Genomic DNA, 21856 nt, shown 5'->3' with positions numbered 1-21856 from the left:
GGAAGCAGGTCAGTGGATTCCTTTCCTTGCCAAAAGCTAAAACCAAGAGCTTTTAGTACAAAGATAAGCACGGTACTGAGAAATCATCCAAAATTAATTTAAATTCAACTCCACTAAGATTCTTCAATGCTCCAAACAGCTTCCTGGGTTTTTCAGAAGTTGCCCCAGCAATACAACCCCCTTTGCAATGACAAGTTGTTGAGTTTTTCTCCGTGTCTGGAGCCTGGGAAGGGAGGCCAGGCCAGGATTAAAGCCCTGATGCTGCCTCCTCACCCTGGCGTGAGCCCAATGCTGTGCTCAGGGAGTGAGGAGGCAGCAGCATGTAAAACCAGCCCAACAAACGACTGCACTAGAAGAAGGCAATCTCATTATGAGAGGTAATGAAAGCGAACCACAATTATTATGGAAACAGCACTGAATCATTAGCAGACCCTATCAAAGCCATTTTTCCCCCCACCAACAAGAAAAGCATCCTGTCCCATGGCACCCTCAGCTCCATCTCTAAACCAAACCAAAACTCAGGAGGAAGCCTCTTTGCTTTCCTCCAGTTCAAACCAAACCAGTGGCACCACTCTGACCTCTGGATTTCTGCCAGCTGCCTGCTCCTGAGCCTCTGGCCTGGCACAGAAGCACTGTCCCACCAGGCACGCTGTGCTCCCCCAAACCTGCCAGCCGTCATGCTTTAGAAACCCAAAGGGTGCCAGGTGGGCAAAAAATATCCACCCTGCACTACTCAGAGCAAAGGTAAAGCCCGCTCAGGTGCCCATGCACACCCAGCAAGGGAATTTTTCCATTGGGCTTATAATTGTGCTGGTTTCTTTGATCACGTAAATGTCTGTCCTCCCATGGGAACAGGTCAAGGAAAGTCAGGGAGGGTGCATGAGGTTATTTTTCCATCTTATTACTATCAAGCAAAGTCCCTCCCTATCACAAATTTCCTTCTAATAGCACTCACCAGAGCTGGGCAAAGCTGTTTGTTTAAGTTAAAGAGGACACTGCCAGCCAGTTTGCTATAAAGACTCTCCAACAAGATCCTCATGTTTGTAGGAGATGCAGAAATCTGCATTTCAGCCCAGTAAAAATCCTGGCTCTTTGTGTTCCAAGAATGCTGAATCAAAACAGGCTCCGCTCTTTAAAGAGTACAAAGAAGCAAAAAGTTTGTATTAAAACCCATGTAATCTTTTTAAAACACCATTATTGGAACCTGTAGCACCAGCCAAGAGTGATTTATCACCCCCTGTCATCACAGCCTGCAACACAGAGCTTTTTTATACCAGACTGTCAATGCTACCAAGCTGAAGCCACGGCTCATAATTTCTTAAAGCTGGCTCTCTGCTGCCAGCAAAGCCCCTAAACCCCAGGGATTTGGGGGTCCATGGGCACTGCTGCCGGGGGAGCAGGCACGCAGGGCGATGTGACCCAGCGCCGAGCAGCCAGCACAAGCTCTGCACACCCTGCTTCCAAAGCAGGCGGATGTTACAAGTCAAACAGGTAAACAATTCACCAAGGCTTATTTCAGCTCCCTTCAAAAGGAAAGTCAACAGGCCGTAAAGGCTTTAACTACATTTTCTGATGCAAGCACGTCCCTTCGAGGGACATCCCACGAGGTGCCCAGTTTTCATGGGGTGAGTGGTCAGAGCTGTCTGAAAACCAGACACCCTGACATTTGGGGTTTTCCTGTGAAGTTGTTACTCTTAACACACCCCAAATCACCAGTAATTTCTAGAATAGCACTACAAACCACAAGAGGTTAAACCGACTGCACATGACTTAAACTAACCTAAGTGTGACCCCTGGAGAGGAAAAGCTATTGGATGTTGTGGTTCTGTAGAAACTCAATTACCAAAGCCAATTTCCTATGAGCATTTTAAGAAAAGAAGAGGGAGAAGAAAAAAAAAAGTAGCAACAATGCTGACAATGTGTAAGGGCCACATAGTTTCACCTCCCAAAAGCTGCAGCCTAGCCTGTATGAGAACAGTTCCTATTGCCACAAAAATGTTGAAACATATTTTTAACATTTCATCATTGTTTGCTCCCATCTGAATTTGCTTAAAATCCAGACAATTCTCAAGTTTTAAATTGGAAACATTAAGAGAAATACTCCTTTGAAATCCTCTGCTCAGGGCAGCTCCTCTCTGCTGACCACGCACCTTTCCTACACCCAAACCAGCTGAGGGAGGAGTCCCTCACAGGGAACCTGCATACACCCAAGTCCATCAGCCCACATCATAAACCACAGAAAAATCTGAGTAGAAAGACTGGAAACAAACAGATTTTATTTTTTTTAAGATTAAAAAAAAAAAGGCACTTCTAAGAACGCAGGTTTTTTTGAAGGGGGACAACTGGGAGGAGAAATCAGGCAGCGCTTGACATCGAGAAAAAGCACTACAATCCTAATTTCACATCAACCAACACTGGTGAACCCTTAACAAAGGCAAATCCCACCCAGCAGGTCCACACACACACACTAAGTACCATCTCCATCCCTTCAAGTACCACGGTTCACCAGTGAGGTGATGCACCACTGCCCTTGGGGACCATCACCCCTTCCCCATCCCATCTCACCCCTCTCCAAGCTCCCATAGGGACACAAGACATGCCAGACTGCAAGGCACAAACCTTGCAGGAAGCAGGGCAGAGATGTGTGCAAGAAAGCCAAGTTGTTTGCAAACAGAAAATGCCATCCTGAGAAAACCAGCACAGCCCCAGCATTGGGAGGGCAAAGCCTGATGACAGCCCACGTGGCTGCCACCAGCCCCACGCACATAAAGCCTCCAGCTCCTCCTCATCAGCTCCCCTCTTCCCAACACGCTGCTTTTATCCAAGTGTTTTTCCTGGACCAGAAAGATGTAAACAAGAATAAAATCCCCCAGAACAAACATGATGCTTCAGCTACAGCTTCCGTGGGGCTGCACGCACACCACGTGGGCAATGAAACAACAGAGACGGCCCAAAATCTCTGCTAGAAAGGCAAAACAGTTTCACGAAACGTAGAGTCTTTAACAAACCAGGAAGCAGGTAAGACAGGCTACAGCAAAGTCATTCTCTTTTAATTAAAATGTTTGGTAATTAAAAAAAAAATAATAATGCAAGCACCAGCTTCCTTCCCAAGATGCACAAATGGCAACAAACAGCACAAACTGCCCCTTCCAGGGCACCAGAGGGGTTTGCTTTGGGGCATCTTGGAGCACACAAGGTAATTTTGCAAGCAAGGGGGAAATTTAAGAGTTTTCCCCAGGCCCTCCATTGCTTAGCAATGAGAGAAGGAAGTTATCTTCATAATCTCAAAAGAAAGAGAAAGCAGGAGGAATGTGAGGAATGCGAGGAGGTTATTGCCCCGGAGACCGGGTCTGGCAGCCCTGCTCTCTCGATCTCAGCCAGGGAGGAGACACACACCCTGACCTCTTTGCCTAACAAGAATTTCCTCTAGCCCCCCCCACCCCGATTAAAAAAAAAAAAGAAAAAAAAGAGGCAGAACAAAAGCAAGGAATTGGTCTGAGAGGGTCGCTCCTCTTCTGGGAGGAGGCAAAGGATTTGGAGCAGACAGGATAATCCTGATGCTCCATCCCGTGGGTTTTGGGAGAAGACAAGGAGGAAGATATGAAGGACTGAGCCCTTGCAACTTGACACACGTGTGCACATCCACAGAAGTCCTGTGGTGAGCACCACCCTGCTGATCAGGGGAATAGCTATGGGTGGAGGAGATGAGAGGGGAGAACTATGCCCCTGAAGAAGTGCTGGCAGCCCTCCTCCATCCACACAGGCTCTGGGGCACTGCCAGGATTGGCAACCCATTACATGTAACCAGGACAGCAGGGTCTGTACGAGCCAGCAGCCAGAGCAGGATAAAACCATGGACATCACCGAATAACCTGGGACCCTTCCAGCCTCCTGCCAGGGGGAAGATTGCTGGCCAGGCACTACCTGCACCTCCAAGACAGAAGATGCTTGTCTGGGACCTTCTCCCAGCAGAACCATCTCATATCTATTGCTCCCACGCAGCAGCGATGCTTCAGCCTGCACTGCTCCACATTTATCAAGGATAACTCCCAGGGTGGAGGGCAGAGATCCCAGGCAAACCCAGTGCCTTGCTGCTGCGCCAGCCTTGCTCTGCTGCCGTTTCACAGAGGATAAAACGTCTGTTGACATTCGAAAGCCACAGAAAATCTCCCTGAAACTACAGAACAGTACTGGAAACATTGTGCAGCTCAGGCCTCCTGCGCAATGTACACAGTTCTATTCAGCCTCTTAAAAAACAGCTACATGTCTAAGGAAACATCTGATAATTAAGGCAATTTTAACAATAGATAATAATTTGACTACGAATTGTATGGAATGTAATGACTGCTTATTCTGGCAGAAAAAACAGAACTTTCTATGAAGTGTCTGCCAAGGAAAACGATACTCCCACTCAGCCCGGACCACTGCAAGCAGTTGCTGCTAACCACACGCTTCACGCTGCCGGCTGCTAGGACACGGGGCGCTGCTGCAGCCCAGCAAAACCCCGGGCTGCAGATTTCCAGGGAGAAGGCAGTCACAGGCAAGCAGCAGCCAGAGCCATGACTCAGCCGGGAGCCACCGCTCGCCAAGGCCTGCCGAGCCACCCAGCCGCCAGCGCTGGACACCAGGGAGCTCGCTGGTGGCCTGCGGGCAACTCGCATGCTGCCAGCACCTCCCCTCCCGCTGCTTCCAGCTGCTAAATGACATTAGAAGCAGCTAAAAATACTTCCAGCGACTCTTCGGTTTGCTTTTCCACACCAGGGCTTGTGCTTGCTGCAGGGATGTTCTCAGACAGCCACTTCCCGACCCACAGGTGGTCAGGCCATTTCTCCATGACTGCAGGCCAGGCAGGAGAAACCACCCTGCTGCCAAGGACCACTGCCTTCGCCGGGCAAGGGCCACTGCAAACAGCTACACTGCAGCCAGGTAGCTCCACACCTTCATATGGCAAGGAGAAGCAGGGATTATCTGGTATTTCTCATACCCCAACGAGCCCAGGAGCTGTCTTGTGCAAACTGAGTGCAACAGGCTCAGCAGTGCCAGACAGCACGAGGAACACAGTCCTGGACAAGACCCAGAAACTGTTTCTCTGTTGGAAGAAGCCACGTGGAAGAGAAGAACATCAAAAACTACAAATGCATCTGCTGAATTTTATACATAAACCAGCAATGCCAGCCAAGCAGCCTTCCCCATCAACCAAGGCGGCACACTAGGGTGATGGCACCTGACTGACAGCTGTGAACACACTGGGAACAGGGCAGAGGACATCGGGGCACCTCTGCCAAAGTCACTTTGATCCCGAAATCAAGGGCCAAGTGATTTCCTCTGCCACTGTGAAAGAACTGCCTCTCCATCGCTGCCAACCAATGAGCGCAGCTGTTCCATTAATTCAGTTTAAATAGAGACAAAGATTACAGAGCACCCTGACTGAGGCTGAGCACGGGACATCTTCCACACAAGCCTGCCTCCATACCACCACAAAATCCTCACAAGTACACAGGACAGCAGTTCCAGTGAGGGAAGGCATTAGACTTCTGCAGGGAATTCAAAGGTTAACTTTCCACCCACAGGCTAGATTTCCCCCCCCCCCCTTTTCAATCCAGGAAAAGAAACATCTATGTCTTTCAATTAGCAGGAAAAGGGAAGGAATTTCCATCCCTTTAACACCTGAGGGCAAGAGGGAGCCCCTTTGAAAGAGGGATTATTTGTTTTTAAATCACAGCCACCTCCTGTGGGTCTCCGGATGCCATCCACACCAGCTCACTTTGCATCTTGTTCTTCAGCCACACCAGCACCAGACCAACCAGGGCAAGCCACCCCTGCAGATGGTCCCTCCCAGGGAGTTTTGCTCCAACACCACCACAGCCCAGAGACATGTGGGTTCAACAAGGAATTACACTTTCCAGGCGGCATTTTAACAAAGCCAGCAACCTTTGGCTCTACAGACACCCTTCCAAGATGCATGCCCTTTCCTCAGGAAACTTCTGAAGTACTCTTAAAACCAGTCACAGGCTGGTGCCCTCCCCACAGCACCTACTACCTAGACATCATGAAGAGTCAAGTTCCACAAACCAACCATCTACATACATCAGCTCTATGAAAATGCTGATCTTTCCAGCAACAGCAGCAAGATTGCATCTTGCCATGTGCTTTGCAACATTTACATCACAGTACAGAAGCTACTAAAGATCACTCAGATACAAGACTGCACCAAAGGGCCATGACTTATGAACTGCTTCCATACAGATTTCTAGCAGTAAAGTCTCTCTTTATACCTCTAACACCAAGTTAACATAAAAGGAAACAATTTCTAGACATTCCACATTGCAAATAACATATTATACACCTTTTACCAAGCAAGCAATGAGCTGACCAGCTGTGCACTTCTTTCAGAAATGCTTATGTACTTCAGCAAGATATAACCTGCCATTTATGCACAACCTAATTACGTCCTAAAGCTGGTCCAAACAAATATTAGATTTAACTGCTACATAATTATGGACAAGCAATAGCCATTTAATGTGACTGAAATAACGATGACACAGATAGAAAGACTGCTGGAATGGGCCCTTTCTCGAGAGAAATAAACAACTGCACATACCTACTGCTGCAGGAGAAGATAAACATGGGAAAAAGGGGCACTTGAGATGCTGCTAAACCCCAAATGACTCCTGTGCCCATCTGGTGAGGATGAGTTTCACGCAGCCTGATGCAGGGGCACACCTGCCCAAGCCCTCCAGCTGCTTCACTTTAACAATTCAAGGGCAACATTTTGTAGGATCAGTAATCCCTGCCTGCTTCGACAGTAAATAAAGTCACTACACTTACATAAACTCATTTGCCACAGCTTTTAGGACACCTTTTTGGAAAGGTGATAGGGACTTTCTATCTGTGCACTGCGATCTAAAGCAATACTGTAAGAGAAAGGAATAAAGCACAACCTTCTAAACTGGTACAAAAATCTAAAGAGGAACTTGATGGACTTCAGACCTGAGTTCATGCCAGTAATCAGCATGTGTCCATATGTTATCCCATCCGCATCACAGCCTGTTGAAACCTCTCCAACCTGTTCTCCACTGCAGTTTAGTGAGCAGAGAGGTGCTTCCAAGCAGAAACCACCAGTTTCCATCACCCAAACGGGATACTCGTCCAAACACACGGCTCTTTCCCATGCACATTTATCTTGTTCCCACTGATTAGCCAGGCTCCAGGGCAGCTGCCTCTGCCTCGCCAATTCACTCACCCACCTGAAGGAAAACACGCTGCTATCACCTGAAACACCAACCGAAATCAAAGGTTGGGCAAGTGACTCATTTTTCAAGACACAATACACACGGCAGAGCTGGTGTCAGACCTCAGCCTCCAGCATTATCAGGGGCTGTTTCCCACCCAGCTCTCAGTACGCTGGATCCCAGTTCCGACCCTGCAGGTGAAGCACCACAAGCTCCTAAGTTAAAAACTTCTGAGGTTGAGCCCTTACCCTCCACATAAGCCAGCTGAGTGACCAGAGAGGGTATCCAGAGCCTTTAAACACAAAACACACCAAAACCACATGAATTTGCGGGGGAATGTGAAACTGCAGCAGGTGTAGCACCCCAGTTGAGGTAATTTTAAGTGCAGTTGCACTTGAGGTACACCACACTTCAAAGCTGTACACAACACAGCTCCTTTAAAAGACTTCCACCATCCTCTCTGAAACACCCTGCAGAGCAGGATGACATTTAAAACCTAAATTTGCAAGGCCTGTTGCTTTCCAAGCAAGACCAGACACAGACACCCTGCACCCCTGGAACCACGACACAGCCCAGCTGCTATTTTCAGCGTGTCATTGCAGAAAGCCCTTCTTTTGTCAAATAATCTTACCTTGCTCATCACATTTCTCTGACCCCTTATTTCAAAAGCACAGGGTCAAACCCACAACAGCTCTAGAGGCTGAAATGGAAGACCTGTCAGCATGATCTACTCCCGACATCCTCCAAAGCTCACCAAGTCATCTTGAGCAACAATATATAAAATAAGGACTAGGTCAGACCTTTGCAATACTGGACTTATGAGGAAGTCTGCTCACGTCCTGATCCTACACCGATGAGGGCTGGACTCAAATCAAAACCAAGCCTACTTATTAGAGACCATTTCACAAAGCAGGGAGGGTGAAGGGGAGAGAGTATTTTAACTGCAACCAGTCAGACGTTTCTCATTAAAATATTTCTTGGAGAAGTAAACGGGCCCGCAATTTTATTCAAACAGATGTTGGCTAAACACATATCATTAGTCTGACAATATAAAAGTGCAACCGACTGAAATAATTCTAGTTTTTTGTCACTGAAAAGGACAATGTATGCATATCTGGAGGGCACACCAATGGTAAAGATTACCCCCAGCTTCTATTTTAGCCGTCTAAAGGTATTTATTTGGGGTCTGTCTGTGTTGTGACAGTGTCCTAGACCGAAATGAATGCCTCTAACACTCCACATTTTTGAGCCATTCAGTCATGCATTTTTGTTATTGTTGAAAGTAGTGCGAAATTGCAGTGCATGAGCTGGAGTCCTTGGTGGTCTCCGAGGATTCCAGCTAAAAAGGCACTTCCTTTGTTCCGCGGAGAATGCGGTCCAGTAGGTCATTCAGAAGGGGAAATAAAAGCAGCGGCCCTGGGAGGGAGATGAAGGATGAAACAAAAAGAATAAAATGTTTTGGGTGTGAGCACATTAGCTACCATTTCCTACTGCTGCCGGCTGCGAGCGCTCCTGTCCCCGTGATGAGCAAGTACCTCGGGACAAAGGTGGAAGGAAGAAAAACAGAACAAAAAAGACCAAAAAAAGAGAAGGAAAAAAGAAACCATTCCTCCGTCCCTCGGCCAGCGGCCCCGGGGGAGAAAGGCAGCCCAAGGGCAGGCAGCGCCCGCTCCGCCGCCGCGCACAGCGGGGCCGGCAACAGGCGCGTCCCGCCGCGGCACGGGGGCTGCGGCTCCCGCGGCGGGACAAGCGACCGGCTCCGGGGAGCCGAGCCGAGCCGAGCCGGGCGCCCCGAGCCGAGCTCCGGGAGGCGGGCTGGGCAGCGCGCCCCGCGGGGAGAGCCAGCCCGGGCGAGCGGCCGCAGGGCCGGGGTCGCCAAGCAGGCAGCCCGCGCTCCGCGGGGCCGGGCCGGGCAAGCACAAAGGCGGCGGCGGCGGCGGCGACGATCTCGACTCACCGCTGATCTCGTGGCTGGGCGCGTCGCTCTGGCTGAAGCCCTTGGCGGCGTAGAGCCTCCGCACTTCGGAGCAACTTTTGGCGCGGGGCTCGGCGGCCAGCAGCAGCGGCAGGCTGAGGGCGGCCAAAGTGCAGAGGAGGGGCGGCAAGCAGCCGTGCCGCCGCGGCATGGTGCGGGCGGGCAGGGGCCGCCGGGGCCGGGCCAGAGCGCCCCGAGGCCGGAGCCGGCCTCCGCCGAGCCTGCCCCGCCGCGCAGGAGCCGCGCCCGCTGCCCCGCACCCCGCTGCCCCGCAACCCGCTGCCCCGCAACCCGCTCCGCTGCCCCGCGGCTCCGCTGGCCCGGCGTGCGGCGGCGATCTGCAAACTTGGCCAGGCAGGAAGCACATGGGGTTGGTGGAGCAGGAGGAGGAGAAAGGAGGAGGAGGAGGAGGGAGGCGGGGAGGGCGGCAGCCAAGCAGGGCCGGGACAAGCCTCTGCAGCCCCCGGGAAAATCAGGAGCTGGGATCCGCCCGCCCAGGGAGGCGGAGCAGAGCCCCGGCCGGCCCCCCCCCCCCAGCCCGCTCCGGCCCGGCCCCGAGTGGGCGCCCTCTCGCCCTGGGGGTCTGCGGGGACCCCGGCCCGGCCCGCCGCCAAGTTCCCGCCGGCCTGGAGACTCCAGCTCCTCGGCTCTCAGCAGGGCTGGCCCCAGCCTGGAGCCGGGGCTGAGCGTTCCCCGGCCGCGGGGAGTTCCCACCTCGCTCCCCATCCATCCCTAAGCTCCAAAGTGCTCCTCAGTGAAAGGAGAAATTCCCTGCCAGGGGTTGGAAAGGGATGGCTGTTCTTCCTTAACCGGAGCTGGAGATGGTTCGGCTGTGCTCCAGGCTGGCTACTAAGCTGATGAGTTTTGACATCGCTGTGACAGGTTTGAGCTACGTGCATGAAAGACTCGTCAAAACTGGCTGGTTTCTTCACTGATCTTCTGTTTCCAAGGGTTTGGCGGGACAGAGGCCTCGGGAGCACAGACACCAAAACCATCTGGTCACTCTTCCTCCTTCATTCTCCAGCTCTGCACATAGATACATGCACAGATGTCAACAAGCCCCCCTAAACCCTCAAACCAGGGATTTAAGCCCAGCAATAATTGCTGCTCGCTTCTGTTAACTGAAAATCATGGAAATACTGCTGCAAGAATGGCAGGCACTGTCAGAACATCACTGAGCTGTAATGTCACTTCAAGGATCTGCTTCAGGAGACTTTGCTCCCTGTCTGACACGGTGAGGTCTCACTGTCCATGTTCCCTGGGTGTGGATGTTGCACGGGCAGCTCTGTCCTGCTGCAGCGTCCGTGTGTCTGCTCCCCGTGCTGTGTCTCAGCACTGTAATTTGCCCCTGACAGTGTAATGGCCTGGCAATAGCATCATTCAAAAAAAAAGAAAAAAAAAAAAAGAATTGTGCAGCTGTTCACATTTCAATATGCTCCTCTATTACCCTCATTTCTCTCATAGCTGCACTGGGGAAGGACAGACTGAAAACAACAGCAAAGGAAGTTGCCAGCTTCACCCCCTTGCTCTCAAGCTTTTGTCAGCGAAATGCCGGGGGGGGTCAGGAGGAAAAGACCCTCTATTCATTTTCCCAGCAAACCACGGCCACGCTGCCCTGCCAGGCGCTTCTCCTGGGAACAAGACTCTCGTTCAGCTCCGAGCTTTCCAGCGGCGACAAAGCTCTCCACAGCTTTGGGGCAGCACAAGCTGCTGCAGTCAAGGAGTTACACCAAAAGCAATGGAAAGCCATGTCACCTCAGCCCAGCCTGGGCCAGCCATGACGGAGAGGCTCCTGTGGCAGTGGGCATTCCCCCCCTGGCAGGGATGCAGGGAGGATCCCTTGCCCACACCATGGGAAACAGGGCAAGACATCCCTGGGGACAAAGCTGGAGTTTTGCTTCAGCATCGTTTAAAAAGTCTCCAGGGGTACATCCAGCCATCCTGCTGGAAAGGGGTCTCAGCCACCCCGCCATCCACCAGGGCCACTCACACCAAGCTGGTGAGACAAGCCAGGCCAGAAGTTCTCATGAAGTTATAAAGTGTCCTTAGAGAGAATAATCCTCTAGGATCTGGCCCTGCAATGTATGACTGAGTTCTGGTTTTCAAAGCACTACCTCACTCTCCCAGCCTTTATTTGAAGAGACAATGTGAATTTTAAAGAGAACTCAGCAGGGAGCACTGCATTTTTTATTCCAAAGTGAGAGAGAAAACGAGAGTGAGAAAGTCTGTGGGGTTAGAGACAGCTTGCCATTTGTTGTTTCTCATAATCCCATACCTCGGCAGGATTTAAGAAACCTCCTGAAAAACACGAAGGGTTTTGTCGAATACTTGATCAAGTAGTTAAATCAAAGGCTGCAGCAAAACAATGGGACTGCCTGAAATTTTTCATGAAAAACTCTTTTTCTGGTTTTTGGGGTTGTTGGTTTTTTTTAAGGAATGGGAAAATAGCCTGACTCAAAAAGGTTTTTTTTTTTCCTCTGAGTTTTTCCCCTTCCCCAGCATTTTCTTACATCTGGCAGAACTCTCCAGCCCCCTTGCCCCAAACCACTTGAGCAATTCCCTTTCCCCACTTCGTTCCCTTCCCCAGGAGAAAAAGACAGAGAAAAGCAAAAGGGAAAAACTTGTGGTTTCTTTTTAAAAAGACGTTGATTTTTGGAACAAAAACTTCTGACTTCCCTCCTCTCCCAAAACTCTCCTCTCTCCCCATTAGTTATTTCTGCCCCAGACTCCGTGTTTCTTTCCCAGCCCTAGAAGATCCCTCAAGGCCTGCCACAGTGGCATGGGATGCTCCATGATGCTGAGGCTGGTGTCCCCATCTCCCTACCTGCACGGAGCACTGAGCCCGCGCTGCCTGCAGGGCTTTTGGAGCCATTTCAGCTCTACCTGCTCACAAAGTCAGCTGCAAGCCTCCTCTGTTACCTGGATGGACCCCCAATGTGTCCTCAGCACCCTCAGAGGCACCCCTGGGCTGGGCAGAGCCAGCTGCAGCATGAACCCACCGGCACAGCCATCCCTGGCACGGGAGATGGAGACAAGGTGACATCAGCCGCATTGCATCTGCGTGGAGCCTCTTCCAGCCTGTGCCACGGGCCTTGCACAACTTGGCATTTCAAATTCCCATCATCTCATTCAATGGAAAAATTGCAGCCCTGCCAGCTTTTCAGAGAGAAGGAAGGGTAGGGAAGGAGAAACCAGAGGAAACCCGCGTCCTCTGCACTTTCTCTTCGCTTGGCCCCGCTGTGCTGCCTCCCAGACCTGCGGCCGCGCAGCTCCTGCCCGAGCCTTCGTCCACACCACAAAGTTGTGTTGGTCCAATTAAAACCTCTTTGAATCCACTCCAGAGGAACTGGCATGAGCCCTTCATGGGGGTGCAGTGAAATCAGTACAAATCAGGCTGGTATTGAGCGAGTCCACGTCGGCGAGGTGCCGGCTTGCGCTAAGAATCAATACAAGTCATTCCCACCCGTGCGGGATTCGCTGGATCGATTTTAACTTCGAGTTGGAGGGAGCCGGGCAGTCCTTTATCATCGACAAATCTTGGCAGCAGAGACAAACCCCAAGACCAGCAGCAGCACCGATTACATCCAAAAATCCTGCTGGGGTCCTATGAGGGCTTAAGCTTTCGGTTCCATTTAATCCTGGGCCTGGCCAAGGGTCTGCCACAGCCCTGCAGTGCTCCCAGTCATCTGTCAGGGAATTTACTGGGGGTTGTACTTGGATAAAGATTTCAGATGTAGCCCTTTAGGAAAACCTGGCTGAATGCAATCCTTGGGCTGGCTATCATTAAGGGTGATTAAATCCTACACTCCAGCAGGAAAGCCTGAGCCACAAGGAAGTTAGAAAGTGTTGAAAGGGAACTGGACAGGCGTGTCTTCCCAGCTCCAGCTCATCAGCAGGAGACGGCTCATTGTAAACCTGAACCAGGCGCGTTCGCTCTCCTGCGGCGGAGCGGTCGGGCTGGAACAAGGGAGGCTCGAGTGGAAACAGCCTCCTTTGATAAAACCCCAAATACCACAAATTCGGGGGGGGGTGGTGGTGTTTAATCCAGGGCATCTGTCACAAGGATGGGGGGATTCCACTAGTTGCAAGATGAAGCTCTGAATCTGGGTTTCGAATGTCAAAGGCCTGATATTTTAGGGCAAGCAGATCCGGTGTTTCGGCATGGACTGATGTCTCCATTTATTTTTATCACTTATTTTTATCCTGGGGCTCCTTCACCCCATCTAGAGAACAAAAACCTCCCACAGTAGCTGCTCAGCTCTGGGTAAGGGGTGGGTTAGCTCCTTGTTGCTTTCTGCAGGGAGTCCAACATCAGGTGGGCTCTGCTGCAGCAGGGAGCAAGTTGCTGTGCACACTTCCCAAAGGAATCCAAGCTGATGGAAGGATGTGAGGAGGGCAGAGGGGGGGAAGCTAATGGTGGGGGAACAGGCCAGGTGTGCAATGAAGCTGCTGCAAGGCTTTCACTCAGCCCCCTGTGTCTGAACTGGATTGCAGTGTGCGGGGCTCAAAGACCATTTTAGGGAATGCAAGAGCTTGTCTCTCTCCCAGCAGGACAAGAAGTCATCTCAGATCTGTCCCCGGACACCACAAGGAGGATACTTGGGGACACACGGCTTTGAAGGGCACAGGAATGCATTCATTTCACAGCTTCTCATGCCTGCACTTCCCAGCTCTCCCAAAAATGACTGTGTGGCAGATGGCTCTGACGTGTAGCACACTCACACCCAGTGGATAAAAATATTCCCCAACAGATCCCCAGCAAGCGAACGTCAGTCACTGTCGCTCCAGAGCCGCTCACAGCTTCCTCTCCACCCTTCTCCCCCACTACAGGGGCACAAAGAGGGTCCCCGGGCTGCATCTCCCCAAAGCCCACCATGTGGCTCTCTGGATTGATGCTGGCAGCTGGGCTGGCAACCCCACTCCACACCAGCAGCATGTGAGGGGAGCAGGGCCAGCTCACCCACACCCCTCCCCACAGCCCAGCATCCCTAGGGACACGTCCACATCCTCCCTGCCCTGGGTGGCCATGCATCCCATGCCTGTCTTGGCTTCCCAGCACATCTGGCTGCTGCTGAGGAGGCTGGATGGCAGGATGGGCCCCTCCAGGGACCCTGTGTCTGCCTCACACAGGCCTTTTTTGGTGTGATTTACAGCCATGACGTTTAGTTCTACATCCACACTAATCTAATCTTCCTATAGACGTGTGGGGGGGTGGGAGTGCATGGGGTAGGGTGGAGAGGGGGGGAGGCAGCAGTTGGAGGGCAGGGGAGAAGATGAATAGCGTAATTCAGGGATGGCAGAGGAAACAAGCCCACATATCATTCTTGCATTTCCATCCCTTCCAAGTGGCAGTCCCTTGCTCAGGGCCCTCTGGAGTGCTGCATTTACAGCAGGCATCACACCCTGGGCTGCTTTTTTTTGCCTTTCTAAGAGTTTTTGCCCTTCTAAGAGTTGTTTTGTGTGTGCTGGGAGCAGTGGCACAACCGGCCCAGGTGCTCCAGCTTGCCCACTCAGGTTAGTCTCAGTCATGAGTCTCCTGGTCCACAGATAAGCTTGTCACCCAGCTACTGGGTTCACAAAACCCCAGAGCTGCAGAGATTAGGACTGGAAAACAGCTTCCGATACCTGATGCCTCCCTCTCTGCCCTGCAGGACTGACCTCAAGCTGTCCCCTTCCCCTCTGTTCTCAAAATCCCCCCCTCGATAAGACTGCACAGCCTGTCCCAGCTACTGACTTGGGATCTTATTGCACAAAAGCATTTCTTAAGGGCCAACCTAAGCCTCCCTGGCCACGATTCAAGCCTGATATTTATTTTCTCTTATCTCCTGTATGTGGAGAAAACATATCCTGCTCTTGGCAAAGCCCAGAGCTCTTGGCACGTGTGGCCAGCATGGCACGGCTGGAGATGGCCCTGATTACTGTTGGTGGCCTCACTGGCCCCACTGCCTCAGACCCTGGAGACCTGGGGCAGAGGGGAACAACCCCAAGTACTGCCCGGAGCAGCAGGAAATTATCTCCTGCCATGGAAAGGAAAGAGAGGGGGAGAGGCATGTTCAGAGCAGCAGATAACCCAGCCAGCTGGCACTGCTTAAAAATGAGTAATACCTACATATTACCTGATCTCCCTTGTGCCAGATAAAAGCCCAGGGCAGAGGGAGCCTGTTGCTCTGCAGCTGCCAGCAGGACTGTCCTGGTCCCCTCCGATGCCAGGCACCACTGCTGATGGCACTTGCTCCTTCTGGGTGGGAGGGTGGTTTCCACTGGCAGCAGAGCAGGTCAAGCTTTGCCTCTCCAGGGATGGAGCCACCCTGTGATGGTCAGCAGAGAGCCCAAAGCTGGTTTCTTAGAACTTGGAAAGATCATTGTGAGCTTGCCAGCAGGAGCTCCAGAGATCCTAATTACTGCACCCAGCACCTCATCTAGGGCCTTTCATTCCCCTCAAAACGCTTCCACCTGGGCACCAGTCCAGCAAGCACTTCGTTTGTAGACATTTGCCTCATTACAGCAGGGATGCACATCAGCAACTTTGAGGATTTTGTTACTGGATGAGAGCAGAAGTGGTTAGCCCTTAAATATCACCTGGGATGTGGGAGGCAAAATGGGTCAGCAAGAGACCAGGGGAAGCATGGGCTCCAAGGGGAACTGGTCCTAGTCTCAGTCTGCACAGGCCTTCAGCACAACTAAAATAACGATAAATAAATGATGATAAAATAATTATTTCCCCCTCCCCCCAGGACTCGCTCCATTCTGTTTAAATGCTATTTCAAAAGAATTTGTAAACAGAGAGTGGAAAGTGTGAGTGCTTCCAGGGGTGGCAGGCACCAAAACCTCCTTGAACTCCCCACCATCCATCCCAGAGTGTGGATGCATCTTGTTCCATCCTCCCCACCCGACGGGGCCGGGGCGGCAGGAGGGCTGGGCTGCCAGACACTCATGGTTATATCGGTGCTGCTTGCAATTCTTTTTTCTTTTTTTTTTTTTAATCTTCTGTTTCATTCCCCTCCTCTCTCGCCCCTCACCCCCCGTGGTTTAAAGTTTTCAAATGAAAATATGCGAGTTGTGACTTGCGGGTAGCGAGTCGGGGCTTGTGAGGAAAGCCGGGAAGGAGGAGGGAGGAAAAGAAAGAGCGATCTGCTCCGAGTGCCAGCAATTGTTTTTATCCTTTCCAGATGAAGGGGAAAAAAACAGAAAAAAGAAAAAGATCATGTTATTTGTTCGGTGTAAAGTTCCAGATTTTCAGGAATGAAATCTGAGAGCAACATGTCAACAGTCTGTCTGGAGAGCTGGGGTGGATGGCTGCCTTTGTGCTCCCAAACACCAGCGGGGCCGGTATGCTCGGCTGCGAAAAAAAAAGGCTCCTTTCTCACATGCTGGAGTTGGTGGCATTAGATATCAGCAAGATAATGGGCCCAGGGCCTAGCCCTGTTTCTGCTCCCAACCAAACAGCTCCAGGCAGCTGGCTTTGATGTGCTCCTTTATTTGCCTTCTCTTTTCACAGATGATATTTTTAACCGGTATCGTGGTCTGGGCGTAGATTGGGGAGAAAGGGGGCAAAACAACAACAACAACAACAACAACAACAACAAAAATAAAGTAGTTTTATTGCAGTAGTTGATCAGGAGTGAAGAAAAGAAAAAAGGGGTGGAAAAAAAAATAATCAGCCATTCAGTCCCCTGTGGGTCAATGTTCCCTGCTGTGAATCAGCTGGGATGCAGTGGTCCCACATCACTGGAGGGCCATGGCCGGCCAGAGCTGGGGCTGCACAGCCCGAAGCCCTGAGGCATTTGCACTTGAATCCCAGGGGAAAAGGAGGGAGACAGCAGGGTCAGGGAGGTGGCCAGTGGCAAGATTCAGCCAGGGCTGATTGATGTGCAGGGCGGCGTGGGTGGTCCCGCCACGGGGCTGGGAGCATGTCCCACACGAGATGGGGACAGAGGGAGCAGCCACTGCCCCTTTGATGTGCTGCCCCAGCTGTCCCCACCACCGAGGGCTGCGTGGCAAGGCCATGAGTCCCACGTGCTCCCTTTCCCTGGAATTCCATCCTGAGAGTTGGGAAAGCCCACGGCCTCCAGCCACATCCGGAACAGGATGGAGGGAAAGAAAAAAACAAGAAAAAAGGGAGTGAAAGGGAAAAAACCCACAAACCTGAGGAGAAGAAAAGGCTTTTCTCACCTCCTCTTTCCATTTCCCAAAGCCCACACTGGAGCACTGGTCAGCATCCCCAGTGAGGAGGCTGGGAAGTCCCCCCAGATGACCAGCACAGGGCTGGGCACAGCTCCAGGTCCCCTTTTTCTGGGGAGTAACTTTTGGGGGGTGATGCAAAACAGGAGCCACATGGGCCTTCGCTGAGGGACCTGGCATCCCACTGGGTGTCACAGCCACGGTTTGCACCTCCTTGGCACCACCCTGGTCTGGAACAGCAGGTCCAGGAATGTCTCCTCTGTGCTCATGCCTCACTTCTGAAACTGCCACCATGCAGAACCACCATCTCTCCTCCTTGCAGCACGCTCACCATCCTGTCCCCCAAAAACAACCAGCTTCCACCAAGCCCGGTGCACAGATGCTCACCACAGGCTCTTGTACCCGGGGGGAAAAAATCCCAAACTTTCATCACTTTTTGATATTAATGGCCAAGCAAAAGCTCCCTGGGGAAAATTTCATTCTGACTCACAACATCTTTGTTCCAGTTGAGAAAGAGAAGCATCAGGAGCTGTGTGTGCTCCCTCCTCTTCTGCAACACAGGTAACCATCAGTGGTGCTGAGCTCTTGCAATTTAGGTTTCACAATACTTCATCTTAAGTGCCCAGCACTTGGAATTGTTGCCTCAGCTCTTTAAAGAGGGTTGTGGTTTTTGTTTTTTTCAAGTCCCACGGCTGCAGTGGGAAAACTGAAAACTCACGCCCAAAACACGCAGAACCAGATGGCAGGAATGGAACTCCAAATTAATTATTTCTTAATTTAAAAATTCTTTTAAATTTAATTTGGTTTCTAAGGCAGACCTGGCTGCTTTGGAGCCTCATTCAGCAGCTCCTACACTGCTGGGATGATGATACCGTGACATTTACAATGACACTTGCTCCTATGGGTGTATTTTCCAGAGCCCAGAAGCCAGCACACATGTCCCAGAGACACAGACAGGCTCCTGTGTCACTTGAGCCACGTCTTGACTGCCAGACCTGGTGCAGCCTGGCCCTGTTGAGCCTGGGCATCATTTTGGAGGAGCATCAGCATCATGTCTACGTGCTTGGCTCAGCCCCCACCGTGGCACAACCCCAAACCTGCCAACCCTTTCCCAAATGGCTGGCTTGGCACTGCAGCAGCCTCCCCAGTGTCTCAGCACAGTTTTAGCAGCCCCATCACTCCAAGGCCACAAGTGGGGCTGCTGCTGCCCCTGAGACAGACTCCAGCTCCATGGCTGTTGCTCTCAGCTACAGCCAGAACCATCTTCACCCCCCGTCATGAAAATGACATTTGGAATTAGCCTGGAAATGAAGGCTGGTGTGTACCTGCCCAGGGCTCTGTGGAAGGTACGAGGCTGATGGGAAAGCAAGTACTGAAAAATTACCTTCCTGGCTGGGAAAGCTGAGCAAATTAATTTTAATTGAACATTTTGGCTCACTGGGACTACTTGGTGATGTAGCACGATGAACTGGCCAAATGCTCCCCAGGGACGTGGCAAAGGCCCCCTGGCCTCCTGAAAGGGGCAGAGCAGGTTTGGCCAGACTGAGGTGTGGGGGAAGCATCCCCTCATCCCTCCTGCGTGCACCAGGCACCTTCCAAAACACAGGCTGGCAGTGGTTGGCTCTGACCTTTCCCTGCACCCCAGGTAGTACTGATTTTATTGCCTGAGCCACAGCTGCCCCAGCTCACCCAGCTGCTCCCCTGGGAGTTCCCAGCGATAATGGGAACAAGGAGGGCTGAGGACCCAGCCCCTCGCCCAAAGCCAGAGCTGGGGCTGCTGGCCAGGAGCTCCTGGCAGCCCTGCAAACCATCCACACACCCGTCCCACGCTGTCAGAAGGAAGATCAAGAGCAAACTCTGCAGGGTTAACCAAACTGCCATGTGAGGCTGTGTAAAAGAGGTGGTAAAAGCCATCTTAGCAGCCCATCCGGAATCCACTTATCCCAGATCCTGAGGACTTTGAATTATTCCTTTAGAGATTGCATTAGCAGGACAAGGTCACAATGACCAGTGGCTCCTGCCAGACACTTGCCAGAGGTGGAGTCTGGCAGCCCATCAGGCAGTTAGATAATCAGCCTCCTTAAAAATAATTAAATAACGTCTAGCTTGCCTAAAACCATCATTCTTTAAACACTGTTAAAAAAAATAAAACATATCTATTTATATATATATATATATATATAAAAGGAGCTGCACAGAGTTTGGAGATAGGCAGGGTGAGTTACAGAGCAGTAGTTATTGTTATTGCTGCTGTTATGATTATGCTGTTTGTTATTATCATGCCATCATGGTCATGTTCATGCCACACACAGGGCAGCTCAGGGTCCCCTCCTTCCCCTGCACTTGCACCCTGCCTCCACCCTATGCTGAGACCTCCTGAGGAGCTTCTTCTTCTCCCTCAACCCCTCCTCTGCCCCCCAAAACTGGGGACATGAGCTCACACCACCTGTGGCAGCTGCTGCCACCTCCCCACTGAGCAGTGGCCATACAGGGTGATGAGTTAGTCCCTGATTTTGGAGGCCTTCTCTCTTTGTCCCTGGGAAAAACATCAGTTATTAGAGGTGAAAACCTTTAGCCTCCTGACACAGCGACAGGATGAAGGGAAGCAGGAGGTCTGGCAGTGGTTTCCCCTTGAGCATCACTGCAGAGCTGGAGATGGGGCACTGCTTGCAACAGGCTGACTCCACTTCTCTGCTTTTTTTTTTTTGCCTTTTTTTTTTTTTTTTTGGCCTTTCTTTCCCCCAGCTTTTTTTAAACATGTTTTTGTGGTCACACACTCAGTGTCTGCAGGGCAGTTTCTGCAAGCCCAGCACAGCATACAGAATACTAAATAAAGCAGCATGCAAATCCCATCCCCACATTCGCAGCCCGCAGACATGTAGTGTTTAAAAGGTGCAAGACCCACATCTCTATTTGTTCTTTCACCAGCAGATAGATGGCTGCTCCACATTTGTCTCCAAGCTGTGGGATGCAGCTACTCCACACAGCTCAGCTCATTTCCCTGCCTGCTCTTTCTGCCTGAGCATCACGGAACTGAAGGCAATCCCTGTTATGCTGCTGAAGTATTTCCCTCCTGAAGCAGCCCTGCATTATGGACCCCTGGTCTGGTCTAGCCCCCTAGCAGCATTGCTGTGGGCTGGAGCCATGGCTTTCTTCTCCCTGTGCCTTTCAAAGAGGTGTTACCTCTGCCATGGCTTAAAAAGCAGGGGGTCACCATTTCCTAGCCCAGGCCTTGGTCTACTTTGCTCTCTGCAAGAGCATCTTGAGGTGGTGAGAGGGCAAGGACAGTCCTGTACCCCTCCTCAGTACCCCCAGGGTGTATGGGAGCTGGTGGTTCCTCCGCATGTGAATGACCCTCCATACATTCCCACACCAACCCCACCTGGGCCAGGCAGGAGCACCTTACAACTTACAGAGCTGCCAGCTACCAAAAAGCAACAGCTTTTGGTTAGCTGGGAGCCAGCTGGTGCTGCAGGCAGGAGAGCAGCACCGTGATGAGGACCCTCACCCCTGCCTGCAAGGGTTTTTCCCACATCTCTAACCAAAAAGGTTCCAGTGTGGTTCTTACCTCCAGCTGCAAGGTGTGACCCAGCCTCCTGGCAGAGGGTTTCCATTGCACGGGGCTGGAGCAGCACTGTTATCCCAAGCCCCAGGGAGGTGGGCAGGCAGGCAGGGCAGCAGAGCCTCCAGGATGGCACCAAAATCCTCCCACTGCTGCGATGGTGATACCACCAAAGGCACTTGTCACCCATCCAGAAGGCACGTGGCTCTGTGTTTTTTTGACAGGAAAATACACGAAGATTGAAAAAGGAAAATGTCTGTATTTCTAGATCTATGAGAGATTTCTATTTCTCCAGGCTCCAGCCTGCGTAACTGCCTGGCAGCCCCCACACACCCACAGCTGCCCTGGCTGCCAGGCTCCCTGTGCCTGGCTGGGTGCTGAGGGCAGGCAACCATGGCCCCCTGCCCCACAACTCCCTGGAGTCAAATTGTGTCCCCAGCAATAACCTCAGGGACCAGGACTTTGCACCCTGAGCCCACAGGGCAGACACTGCCCCTCACCTGGGTGCCATGGGGAAGTGAGGCAGGGCTCACCACATATCCCAGCCCTCAGCCCCCAGATGCACCAGGCTTGGAGTGAAGCACCCACGCTGCTGGGCAGCACCAGCCCCTGGCCCTGCCCTTGCTGCAGGCTGGTAAGAGGCAGCAGTTCAGGACAGAGCTCCTGGCCACAGGCACAGAGCAGCTCCCTCACTCATTGCCAGATCAGCATCCACCCACAGACTCAGTCTGACCCTGCCTGCAGTTACCCAGGCCAATCAGCACCCTGGCTCCCCAGCCAGGTAGCATCTCCCTGCTCCTCAGTGCTTGGCCTGGCCTCCCAAGCCATCAGAGTCTACTGGAAGTGCCTTTGACAAGGGCTTCCATGGAGCACTTGGGTTGCAGTGCTGAGCCTGGACTTGCTCAG

General features: G+C 51.9%; 1 protein-coding gene across 1 annotated transcript in view; it reads right to left on the bottom strand.

Moving 5' to 3' along the window:
- GPC4 (glypican 4) overlaps positions 1-9484 on the bottom strand; it is a 68200-nt gene extending 58716 nt beyond the window's left edge. Inside the window, exon 1 of the mRNA XM_051630338.1 lies at positions 9190-9484. Coding sequence (XP_051486298.1) covers positions 9190-9358 — 169 coding nt within the window. The 5' untranslated portion in view covers positions 9359-9484. The remainder of the gene's footprint in view (positions 1-9189) is intronic.
- Between the last annotated feature and the right edge of the window lie 12372 nt (positions 9485-21856).

Source organism: Apus apus, chromosome 12 (assembly GCF_020740795.1).
Source record: "Apus apus isolate bApuApu2 chromosome 12, bApuApu2.pri.cur, whole genome shotgun sequence".
NCBI lineage: Eukaryota > Metazoa > Chordata > Aves > Apodiformes > Apodidae > Apus > Apus apus.
This window is presented reverse-complemented; position numbering and strand designations above follow the sequence as displayed.